Genomic DNA, 13681 nt, shown 5'->3' on the forward strand with positions numbered 1-13681 from the left:
TAATATAATTATTAATGCTATAGTCTGAAATAATCTGCTGTTAAATATTTTTGTTTAAGTTATAACCAGAATTCCTATGCTCCTGAAAGTCAGGGATTTTCATTAGTGTTCAGAGAAAGTCATGGAATGTCAAAAAGTTAGGGAATTTGCTTCCTTGGCTGTCTTTTTGATTTTTTTTTGCTGACAATATGCTTGACTAAGTGTAGCCATCTGCAGGCAGCAATTTTACAATACAACTTTTGAAAAGGGATGCAGAATATTTTCAGGACCCAAAATTTCTCTTAAGCTCACACAAAATTTTCCCAAAAATTTACAAAGTACACAAAATGATAAATAATACTATTTAAATTATTTATTTATCATTTTTCATTTTAATAATTTTGATTGCACAACAAAACAATTTCTGATTTTTTTCCAGTTTATTAATATTCTATAAAGTTTAGGAAATTTATTAAGAGAGAAATTTAATAAATATATACAGTGGAACCTTACTTAACAAGCACCTCACACAACGAGTATTTTGCATAACAAGCAAAATAAATTGTAAAAAAATGACTTGCTTAACAAGCAATGTTTCACATAATGAGTGACAAGGAGAGGGGAAGTCTCAGATTGTGCACATGCTCCATCAGCCTGTGTTTAGTATTCATTCCACTAGCATCTTAGTGTTGCTGGTGATCACACATTTTCCAAATTTGTGTTCACACATATTGCATATAAACATCAACAGTCATAGCCTGTTTTATAATAAACACACCAAAAAATATGCCAAATTCTTGGGCTATGTAAAAGCTATAATTAAATATTAGAAGTTAATTAATTTCTAATATTTAATTATAGCTTTTACATAGCCCAAGAATTTGGCATATTTTTTGGTGTGTTTATCAGATATTATATGATTTTTTTTTTTTTTTTCCTGCAAATTGAATTTGCATTCCAGTTTGATTTATTCCATGCTAAAAGAAAAGATGATGATGATTCATGCTTCTTAACAATGTATATTGTATAATTTTCTTTGAATAAACATTATACATAAAATATTTGAGTATTTTTCCAGCATGGAATGCATTATCCTATTTTACATTAATTTATATGGGAAAAACTGTTTCTCTTAACAAGTGTTTTATATTACAAATAAGATTCTGAAACCAATTATGCTTGTTAAGTGAGGTTCCACTGTACTTTTGTACTGAATTATATAGAATTTGTTAATTAATTAATGAATAATAAAAAATAATTGTTTTTTTTTCTTTTCTTCAAATTTATGTAGCTTTATGGTTGTGGATTAATAACAGAATAACAGAATTTTAATAAAACATTTCATTTTTAAATTTAATAATTTGTCAACTATAAAAAATATATAACTGTTAATTAGAAAAAATAACTAACTATTGATAAAACATTGGAAAAGCAAAACATATGTGCATAGGAAGTTAAATGCTGTTTTATTTTGTCAATGTGCCATATTTTAAGAGATGTGAGAGTCAGGGAATTTGTACTAAGCTGATCAGGAGAGGTCAGGGAAGATCATAGAAATTAAAACAAAAATTTGAGTAGGAATCCTGTATAACATATTTGAAATATTTATGTTTATACAAAAAAATTATATTTTTAAAAATTAACATTTTAATTTTATGCAAAATTTAAAATTAATTACTAATTGTCATGCATTATTAGTGATTTTTTTTTTTAAATGACATACTATAAAATTTTTCTTCTCAGAAATCTCTGTTAGATCTGGAAAGTTTGGCTCGTTACCTAGCGGAAGCGGTCATCAGTCGCGACTTTAGGGAGACGAGGCACAATACAGTCGAAGATGATGGATTGAGAGGCTTGCTTACGCTAGCGACAGTTGTGATAAAACATAATCCTCCTTTTAAGTTTTCAAAGGAAGGCCAGGTACAAAATATTAAATATTCTATGGAATGAAAGCAATTTTGTAAATTTTTGGACTTTTTTTAGGAATTTCTTTTGCAAGTGTTTGATTGTCTGTTTGCATTACCAAGTCCGGGTCATAGATATTTACCTAAGTGTAAATCTCAGCCTGTTCGTTCTGCTGCATTCGACTTATTAGTCGAACTGGTCAAAGGCTGCGAGGAAAATTACAAATTTCTTCATGCAAAATTGTTGAAGCAACATAGTCCAGGTGAAATATTAATATTAATTCGTTTACATGTCAAATAAAATAAATAAATAAATATATATATATATATTTATATATTTATACTACAGTGTATATATATATACACTGTAGTATTGACAAAGTAGTTTTACATTTGTTAATTTTAGAAGTATTTCTCTAATTAAATATTTCTGGTTATATCAAAATATTTTCTGCAGAATCTCATGCGCCATATCCTTGGGATTATTGGCCTCATGAAGACGGGAGATCAGACTGTGGTTACGTAGGATTGACAAATTTAGGTGCCACCTGCTATTTGGCATCATGCATGCAACATTTATATATGATGCCTCAAGCTCGAGCATCTATTCTAGCAGCCAAGGTAAAAAAAAATAGTAAAGTTTTTAAGAGACAATTTAACACCAATAAAATATAAACATTTCAAATACTTTTTCCATCAAACCATTATAATGCTTTTTAATTATTAGTTGCAGTTTTTAAGAGATCTTGTTAGATATACATAAAACTCCAAAATACCAAATTAAAAATAATTAAATGCCTTTAAAAAGTACTAAATATAATAGAACTTGCAGAATTGGTAAGTGCTTTTGACTTAGCCTATCTTCAGACTGGATTTCTATTGCTGTAATCCTCCATATAATATGCACTTGCAGCAAGTTACTTAGTGTTAGTTACAACATTATAAAATTATTAAAAGTTTGAGTCTAGTTTTAAGTGTTTATGAAAAACACTTTCAAAGATTTATACAAGATAGCTGTAACTCGAAATCACTTACTGATCTTAGGAGTTTTAATGTGTTTAGTATGTGTTTAAAGTATTTTATTCTATATAAGATTTTATAGGTTTGTGTACAAACAATTTGAACAAAACACAAAATTTGGTAAGATCCATTAAAAATCTGTTAAGATATTGAATTTTTTTAGGGATTAAAAAATTTTTTCCAAATATTTGCAATCAGTCTTACATATGTATTACATTATTTTTCAGTTTTATACTTCCAAACAGATTGTATCTTATTCTAATACATCTCTGTAGACGTACGAAATTACGAAAGCCATCTTTTGAAGAAAAACTTTTCCTAAATATAGCCTTTTATTTTATCTAGTTTTTAAGATTCTTCCCACTGTGATTTTTTTTTTTTTCTTGGAACCTGCAATAATTTCATTATCACCACAGTCTTGGAAATATGATCAATATTACAGGATCTTTATAATTAAAGTTCCACTTTGAATTGGCCATAAAAAGAAATGTACTGGACAAAATGTTATCAAACTTGGTAATAGTTTACAGGAAGGCATGCGATTTTATTTGCCACAGAAAAAAAAAGTTCAAAAATTCACCACCAATGGGGAATGGCACTGTATGCAATATTGTAAACAAAATAAGACATGAAGGCATCGGAAATGATTAAAAACATGAAAATGTTTTTAATCATTTCTAAAACGTGTTACAAAGTGTGAGATGCCAGGTTCGATGGTCTATCAAACTTTTATTGGCGACAAGTCGATGAGACTCATTCACTTTGTCAGTGGATGGTTTAAAAGAATAATTTAGACTAAAGATCATACGATCCCAGTCTAGTCAGGGACCTGACACCAGTTAGGATAGGATTAACATGTCCTAACTCACAATATTAAGAATTTATATAGTTCCAAGGCAGAGGGACTTGGGTTCTTATGATAAAGCATTTGATATATAAATCAGTTTGAAATGAGACCAATTTAAATAATAAAACAAATTAATAAGGACAAAAATTAATTACAAGATTAAAATGTAATCTAATTACTTCTATTATGAATCCTTACATTCAGAGAGAGAGAGAGTTTACAATAATATACAGTGATGCCTCATATAACGTACTTAATCCATTCCAGGTGCATGTCCATTAAGTGAAAAGTCCATTATACGAAATGCATTTTTCCATAGAAATACATGTTAAAACACACAATTCGTTCTGCAGCATAAAATAACCGTACTGTACCATAAAAAAAAAAAAAATGAAAATGGAGCAGTCATCAATTATGCCGGGTAGTTAGATGATGTGAGGAGGAGGTGGAGGAACACTTTCTTCACACATTCATACAGATACAGACTTTTTACACATTGCAGCTGGTCTCTTTTTATTGTTTTTTAATCGAAGTCAGATTCAGGAGAGGCTACTGGAGCTTGCAGGATCAACTCCTCTTGTTCCATCCTTTGTTTTTTGGCAGCTGGCTTCTTGAAACACGTGTCCAAGGTGGTCTGTTTCTCTTCTTCAACTTCTGTTGGAAATGACGGGCAAGGATGTCATTGTAGAGATCATTGATCCTGTTGGCCTCAGCTGTGTTTGGATAATAAGTATTGGTAAACTCCTGAACCTCTCCCCATTTGACAAGGAAGTCCGTGTCAACTTTTACTCCTGATGATTTCTTGCTTTATTTCAATTGAAATCATCTTTTTATTTTTTTATAAGCCATGATTTGAACAACACTTGAATAAATATAAATACCCTGCACTGAGGTGATGTACGTAATAAACAAGGGAGCAAGCCAAATCCCAACAGGCACTCTGTATTTCAGATATATTAATAATATATTCTAATAATACTAATATATTATAAAAATAGTAGATTGTCATTGGCAATGGCAAAGGAATGGAAACATCATTCGCAACTCGTTCACAGAAATGCTGTTTGCCTCACGTAACTGCCAAACAGAAAGGCCGTTGTTCGCAGTCGGTTCGTTTCTCAAGTCATATAACGGCCAAACAGAAAGTCCGTTGTTCACAGCATCTGTTATTCGAGGTGTACATTATATGAGGCACTACTGTGTATAATACATTTATTGAATATAAATGTATTCTTTCACTCATTTCATCAAGATGGAAGTTGAGACATCCAAAGTTGATCAGGCCCAAATAAAATAATTGATTACTTTCCAAAATATATGGAGGAATCTATAATTATCCTCTAGTATTTTGAGGGGTCCATTGACTAAATATGGCGACTCTAGTATACAGAGGTCTGCAGGTTCTAATGGCTTCTCCTGTATCAAGGGGTCTGCACTGAGTCTGACATGTAAATCCCTTTTATACTCAAATTTATCTTTAATAAGGAGTTAAGTTTCTTGTCATCTGACAATGAGTCGGGTTAGCACAGAGTTTAGTCATTGGATATGATATGAATTTTCTAAGGAAATAAATGGTGTAGTTGGGAAAGGAAACTATTTCCTTATCCTCTTTTAATTTCCTTCAAAAATTAGAAAATTGTCGAATTTTTGTGATAAAATATTACATCGATTTTTATAATTTAAAAAGAACGAATTTTTATAATTTAAATAAATCTTAAATTCAGATTCTCACAAAAGCATGTTTAATGTGGTGTCCATCATTTTCTGAAAGCATGTTAAATCACATTACTGTGTTCTCAACAGTAGCTCATAGCCTATCAGGAAGAATGTTACGGACATGTTGGTGTATCGTGTTTTTCAATTCCGCCAAATTGTTTGTTATCACCATAAACAGTGGCTTTGAGGTAACTCCATAGCCAGAAGTCACAGGGATTGAGGTCTGGTGACTGGGGTGGCCAAGAAATGGGAAAGTGTCTGCTTATAATCCGGTCATCTGAAATGTTACTTGAGCAACATTTCACAGAGTACAAAAACATTTTCTAACTAGGCTAAATAAATATGTAGTTTGTTTTATTTTGTTTTTTTAAAATTGATCATTCCTGTAATGAAACTATTCATACTTGACTAAATTCTCTATATATGTTCTCCTAATTTCCATTTTTTTGCATAAACAGTTTTTTCATAGTTGGAAATATTTTCTTAAATGTCCAATGAAAGTATATTTTGTGACTGATTTAGTGTTTACTAAATGTATTTTATAGATTAGTACAGAGAGCAAGCATGAAAATACACTAAGAGAACTGCAAAGAATGTTTGCCTATCTATTGGTAAGTTTGATACATTTATTACATTAAAAATCGTGTTTGTTGTGAGGGTATTATTTAGATATGTTATAAAAAAATTGATATATTAAAGGAATGCGAAAATAAAACTTTTATTTTATACTCTAACTTATAAATTTATTATATTTGATATAACAAACTACTATAACTTCATACATACAACCTACAGGTTATTTATTTGAAAGTCAATTAATTTGTAAGGAAATGCAGATTATGGTAGGTATATATCTGTTTTGAATTGCAATTACAAACTCGTGCCTCTGGAACAAAGGCTGCCTCTATAGATGCAGTGTAAACAGTGTAACTAGCTGGTTATGTAAAGGTTTTATTTTTGTTTAGCTATTTTCTGTGTTCATGTAAAAGGATAAAAAAAAATCCAAAAAGTTTTGATTATTATTTCTAATAGTGAAAATTTTACATGTAATAAATGGTCACTCGCTGTCTAGGTGCAAGGAGCAACTTTTTTTTGCATCCTGCCAGGAATAATTCCTTTACCATGAGTTATATACATGAAAATACAATATATTTATCTAGATCAGTGGTTCCCAACCTTTTCTCATTAGTGTACCCCGTGACATTTCATATTTTTAGATTGTACCCCGTGACATGTCATATCTCTAGATTGTACCCTTCATTTAAGAAATTTAGTGAGTAACCGTATTGTTAATTTTACATATTGTAGAAAAAATGTATGATAAAGTTGTGATTGTTGCAAGGAACATTTTTTATCTATTAATTTTTTAATACTATTAGTTTGTGATACATAATATATTATTTTTTCTCCCATAATAACTAACTTTTTTCTGTACCCCTAAACAACCTATTGCGTACCCCTAGGGGTACGCGTACCACAGGTTGGGAATCGCTGATCTAGATGATTAATTTGGAAATTGTTGCATATACAATATAAAGGAAAAAACATTTAAAATCCATCTGGTTTGTGAGTGCACAATAAATATTAATGAATACATTCTGGAATGTGTTTACAAAGTGTATTTCTTAATGGTATGACCATACAAATTTTTCAGATAAATCAGCAAAGAAAAAGGTCAAGCTGAAATAAGGACTTTTCTCAATTACTATATTTAATCATTAATTAAATGAAGTGATCACTAATAAAAAATAGGGTTTTTTCTTTTTTAAAGCAAGCATGCATAAAGCTACACTATTATCCTCAAAATCTTGTTGCAAAATGATATGACCATTTTATGAAAATTAGAACTGCTGTCTCGATATTATGCATAGTTATGTCATGACGTTTTTACTTACCATTAAAAGTTATGCCAAATATTCCAATAAAAAGTAAGCATTTAGGTGGCTTTTTTACTGTGAGACTTCCAGAAAATTGATGCTTCAGATAGGCCAAGAAAAACCTTTCATTAGAATTACTTTGATTGCTTCATCTGAGACTATATCATGTGACCTGGAAAAAAAGAATATGAAAGAGGAATATTTACTGATGACAAAAATTAATTTAGATGGTCCAGATAGATCAGGCATGGCCAACATATGGCCTGCGGGCCAGATCCAGCCTGTCTAATGAATTTATGTGGCTCGTGATCAATCTTTCAATATTAAGTACTGAAGTTCGAATAGCTCGATGAAAAATTCTGATGCCTAAAAAATAAAAAAAATAATAAATAAAAATAAATAAAAAAAAGGGTCAACAACTCACTCTGCGTTTAGTTAACCCTCCATTACAAATCTCGTAAGTACAGCTTAAAGTGTTGATAAAGCACAATAATGTGAAAAATGTATCTGTAATCTCTGTCTACAGTTCAGTCTCTACGGGGTGACACCACAATGAGATCTCACACCACCTCAAAATCTTCCTAGGGCAGCCTCAGGTTTGGCCCGTGGGAAAAGTTTTCTTTCCCATTCGGCCTGGTAGCAAAAATTGTTGGCCACCCCTGAGATAGATGGTTCTACTACTGGCACGACTTTCTCAAAAACCAGAGTTATTTTGAAATGACACCAAGGGGAGGATCAGTCATGGTTTGGGCTGGCTATGGATATCATGGTAAGACAGATCTTGTTTTTGTATAAGGAAAATTTAAAGCCATGGTTTATCAAATTCTTCTAGAGAGCTATTTCTTGTCCCTTTCCCTATCAAACTAATGGTTTATCATGGATTTTGCAACAAGATTGTATGGCAAATAGTATCTGAGAACGGTTTTTCAATAAAAGAACACACAACAAGTGGCTAGCCATTTGGCCATTAAATGGAGAATGTTTGGAATATTTTAGTTTAGGAAGTATATAAAAATGGCAAGCATAATGTTACTATATAGCAGGGGTAGTCAACCTTTTTTATACCTACTGCCCACTTTTGTATCTCTGTTAGTAGTAAAATTGTCTAACTGCCCACTAGTTCAGTACAGTAATGGGGATTTATAAAGTAGGGAAGTAACTTTACTTGATAAAATTTATAAAGCAGAGTTACAGCAAGTTAAAACATATAATAATAATTACTTACCAAATACTTTGTCAGACTTTTGCTAACTTTGGCAAAATAAATCTTTATAAAACAGCTTACTGTAGTTAAATCTATCTTTTTATTTATACTTTGCATACAGAGAAGCATGCAGTCTGATGAAATTACATTTAATTAATTAAATTATTAATGAGATCCCTCAGGCTGATGATGCAAAACTAAATACTGGATATCATGCTCAATTTTTGTAAGGTGTAAACAAAGGTCTCCTCTTTCAGAAATATTCAGGCAATTTCTTTCTTTGGTCCTAATATGATTAAAAGCACTAAAGCCTGATTACACAAGATATAAGGTAGGGAGTATCATTTTCCACATATTTGGATATAAGATAGACATTTTTTTTATTTTGCCATGGGTTTTCATATCCACCACTATTGAATTTATGTTTACTTTCTTCATCATATCTGATTTCTAACAGTTCTTCTTGGCAAGTTGTATCAGCCTCTTCAATATTTGCAGTAAATCTCTGTGTCATTTTTGATTTTTGATAACAGACTTTCTTTTAACCTAGATGTAGAAAATCTAATCGAAAAGATATCCATCCATCACAGAATGCTTTGGCAAAATTTTATAAACATTTCAAATGAAAAAACACACCATGCTATTTTTTTTTGCTAATTTCCAATCTTTAATTGATTATACACTACTTATATGGGCCTTGGTTCCTACATCTGTATTAAATAAACAAAATTTTTTTACATTCAACAAACTCGCATCTGCCAGCTACTAACTCTCCTGGGGCCATATTCTGGTCACTGTCTCTGGTCTCTCGTCTCTTGCAAGCTGGTTGCTGATTGGCTAATCATTTGGATTAGCCAATCAGCGACCAGCTTGCAAGAGACGAGAGACCAGAGACAGTGACCAGAATACGGCCCAATGCCATACACATCCTTCTCGGCTTGCCTAACTTATTCCAGCGTACAGATTACTGTGATCTCATTTACACCTACAAATACTTTAAACATTTCTTTCTAATGATTATACTTTTATCCACATTTTTATGTTTACAGCAGATTATTAACTTGTATCCATATGCCATACTGCAATCTGAATCTAACAATCAGATCTTTTTTTCTACCACTATCAAAAAAACTGCTACCAAAATCGAAGATAAATTGTTCCTCGGTTTCTGTAAATTCAAAGCTGTTTGTAAAAAGATACTAGACTCTAAATAATTTTTTTTATATTGCATTGTTTTCATGTCTTAGTTTTACCACATACTTTTAATTAATTGGGATTGTTGTAATGGGGTGGAAAATATTGTTTATGAGACAGTGCAAAGTTCAATGTAAAAATAAATAAATAGACATTATTGGGCTGCAGTTTGAAAAAATTGTAGAACTATAAATTCCTACTGTCATTTATTTGTCTGTCTTTCCTTAATCTCAAGAACAGACTTAGATAGATGAAAGGTGAGACCATATATGGAAAGAATAGGGGCAGGAGGACCCAATTAACTATATACGACCTTCCAATGCAAACTGGAAGTTGAATTGAAATTACATAACTTCCAGTTTGACCCCAAATTTTTTCCTGAAAGGTGTTAGACCCTATTGCCAGCACGACTCTATTGTTAAAGGAAAAGTATGATGTATGGGGGCAAGCCACTACTAATTTGAGATGGAGAGCATATATTCAAATTAAATAAATTAAAAATATGGTTTAAAATTACAGTCCTGCATTGTGACCACGTCACAATAAATAATTGCTCGTTTTACATTATTTTTGTAGGAAAGTGAACGGAAGGCATATAATCCTAGAAGTTTCTGTAAAGTTTATACGATGGACCACCAGCCACTGAATACCGGCGAACAGAAAGATATGGCAGAATTTTTTACAGATTTAATCAGCAAATTAGAAGAAATGACTCAACAGTTGGTACGTAAAAAACGATATTTTTGTTTTTCAGAAAGTAATTAATATTAAAGTTTAATATTTGTTTATTGTAGAAAGAACTTGTAAAGAAATTGTTTTGTGGTGTTTTGTCAAATAACGTCGTCTCTTTAGTAAGTGTAGATCTATTTCTTTTGGTCTTGTACTGCATTTATATATATAATGATGATTATAATTGAAAATATTTTGAAAAATTTTCATAGGATTGTCCTCATATCAGTTGTACTTTGGAAGAATTTTATACTTTACGTTGCCAGGTCGCAGATATGAGAAATTTGTATGTAAGTAAATAATTTGATCACTTATAATTTACTAACTGATATGGCAGATGTGTAGCTTACATAAACAAATTAAGTTATATTATGATAAGGTATGTCTGTATACAAAATAACATGGATTAAAAATGATCAAAACTAGAAAAAGGAAATTATATTAAATTTAACAGACAAAATATTAACAGTATTATTATTTGCAAATTACTATGTATTAAGTTTTATATTACATAATGAAACATGATTTTTGCAGCAACTTGAGCATTACACAATAATTATTTGTAATTTGTGAAGTGATACCAAATTAAAATAACATACAACAGTCTGATTCAATTAATCTTGAAAATGATTTGCCAGATTATTTATAGGGCTGTATTAAGGCTAATTTAATAATTAGATGTAAAGCAGTTTGGCAATAGTTAGCTGGTTATGTTACCATCACACAATAAATTTATTAATTATAAACAGATTAACTTTTAATTTAAATTCAGAATATTCAGCACAGACTTGAACCCACAACTCCCATGCGCTGTACAGATGTGTTATCAGTCATACTATTTGGATCTTCTCCTGATTTTTGATTCCAGAGCTATTAATTTATTATAGTTACAACCACACTAGTCACTCATGTTAAATTAAAATTAGTATAATTTAATGGATTTATTGAATAAATACAGTAGACCCCCCCCTATAACGCTTAGATACGTTCCACATTAATCAAAATTTACGTTGTAGGAATGATTAAATACATGAGCCAATCGCAGCCCGATAGGTGTGAACTTTACGGACTAAGGCTGTTTGAAAGGTTTTCTTCTATAAAATTAACCGATTCTAGACTAATTCCACTCAACATTTCCAAAACACACATAATTTTTTGGGAATAATCTGTATAAACTATGCTATAAACAAAAAATTATAGGATTACTTACCGAGTGTGTACCGTTCGACTACGCCGTTGCTTAAAGCTGGTTTTCATCGCGGAACAGCACATGAAACGACGGCCGCAATTTCTGATAACGAATTTTTGGCAGAAAAATAACTTGACCTTTGGAGACATCATTAATATAAATAATTTTTATGGCCGTTGAATAAGAAGTGTTTCTTTCACAAGAAATGTATAAAATTAGTGCTGTATTAGACTTACGGTACCTAATTTACATACTGTACAGACGATAATAAACTCAACTTACTAGCCTAAAATCTCCGTAGCGTGTTGCCAGGCGGCAGAAAGCATATATATAATTATAATAAAGTTACAATAAATTAAGTTAATATATAATTATATATACAGTACCTAATTTATATATAATTAATATATAATTATATGTACAGTACCTAATTTATATATAATTTATATATAATACTAAACAGACGATAGCAAACTCAATTTAGCCGCTTCGTAGCGTGGCGATGGGTCGGAGGAAAGTAGTTCGGCTGCTCATCCACTATTGGTCCAGACTTTATCAATCTTGTCGCGAATCGAGTCGGCGAAGACGTTTTAGGAGGTGCTTTATACGAATGTTGCTACAATTTTTTCGCTACGTTATAGGAATTGTCGTTATAGGAACACACGTTATAGGGGGGTCGACTGTAATGCTAAAAAACTATATACACAACTTTAGTATGATATGGCCTGATGCAATGAGAAGAGTTAGTCTGCTTACATTGTGTGTTTATGTATATTTTAAAATTATGTTTCTTTATAAAATTTATATTGACAGAGAAAAATAATGATATTAACATTTGAAGTCACTGAGACTGAGAATAGTTTAGAATGAGTATTATAAAATTATTTAATTTGTTACAAATATTTGATCTTTGTATATCTATTGCTTAGAGTTGATTTTAAAAATATCTAGTCTGCTATTCTTAATAGAGAGTTCAATTGTACTCCAATCTGGCATAACGATAAATTTTACAAGTAATAATGACAATGATAAATTTTTTAATGTATAAACGAAGCAAATCAACATTTATTGTTGTTTCTTAGTATTTTGGATAATAATTTAACTTGGTATCTACAGTAGTGTTGGGTAAATCTGCAAACTTGATTTATTCATATAGAACAGTGTTTTTCAACCTTCTTGAATAAGCGACTCCTTTACAAGTTAAAAAATTCTGGCAACCCTCCCAGGGCCATATTAAAAATATGACAATGATTTTAAAAATTATGTATTTAATTAAGTTTCTTTCTGTTGAGACCTAAATATTGATTAAAAAGCCAATTGTACTGTAAAATAAACAGGCACAGTCTTCTCACTGAGATTGTAGTTTTTTTTTATTGTAGTATAGGACCTACAAACACTTGTCTTTTTCTTTTATCCGAGACCCCCTGTGTAAGGCTTTGCGACTCCCCCTGGGGGTCACGACCCACAGGTTGAAAAACACTGATATAGAATAAATTGAAATTGCTGTGACAACTTTATAATATTTAAAATTCATAAATGTTTTTAACTATGTATTAAGCTACTAAATAAGTTGATTTTTGATTACTGTATATAGCAAAAAGTCTAAAATAAAATTTACTTTTAGGAGTCGCTCGACGAATTAACAGTAAAGGATACTTTAGAAGGAGATAACATGTACACTTGTTCACAGTGTGGAAAGAAAGTAAGAGCTGAAAAAAGGTAATTTAAATTTTTTTTTTTATTTCTATTAAAAATCTAATAAAACAATGTAAAGTTTTTACAAAATATTTTATTTTCAGAGCATGTATTAAAAAATTACCTCGCATCTTATGCTTCAATACGATGAGATACACTTTTAATATGGTGACTATGACCAAGGAAAAGGTCAACACTCATTTTTCTTTCCCACTTCGGCTCGACATGTCAAATTATATGGAAAAAAATCTTATGCCGAATCAACATGCAGGTACGAATAAAGGATATTGATTTCTAGTTTATTGTCATTGTTAAATCTTAAGATGA

The 13681-nt window shown here is 30.8% G+C and overlaps 1 protein-coding gene across 2 annotated transcripts in view; it reads left to right on the forward strand.

Moving 5' to 3' along the window:
* Positions 1-13681, forward strand: part of LOC111623994 (ubiquitin carboxyl-terminal hydrolase 34-like) — a 133760-nt gene that overhangs the window by 65498 nt on the left and 54581 nt on the right. For both annotated transcript variants that reach the window (XM_023366760.1, XM_023366761.1), the window contains exons 35-43: positions 1723-1899; positions 1963-2146; positions 2341-2504; positions 6012-6077; positions 10318-10464; positions 10536-10592; positions 10683-10760; positions 13284-13378; positions 13459-13625. In XM_023366760.1, the coding sequence (XP_023222528.1) occupies positions 1723-1899; positions 1963-2146; positions 2341-2504; positions 6012-6077; positions 10318-10464; positions 10536-10592; positions 10683-10760; positions 13284-13378; positions 13459-13625 (1135 nt within the window). The remainder of the gene's footprint in view (positions 1-1722; positions 1900-1962; positions 2147-2340; positions 2505-6011; positions 6078-10317; positions 10465-10535; positions 10593-10682; positions 10761-13283; positions 13379-13458; positions 13626-13681) is intronic.

The sequence above is a fragment of the Centruroides sculpturatus genome, unplaced genomic scaffold (genome assembly GCF_000671375.1).
Source record: "Centruroides sculpturatus isolate CEXI.00-Female unplaced genomic scaffold, Cexi_2.0 scaffold326, whole genome shotgun sequence".
Lineage (NCBI taxonomy): Eukaryota > Metazoa > Arthropoda > Arachnida > Scorpiones > Buthidae > Centruroides > Centruroides sculpturatus.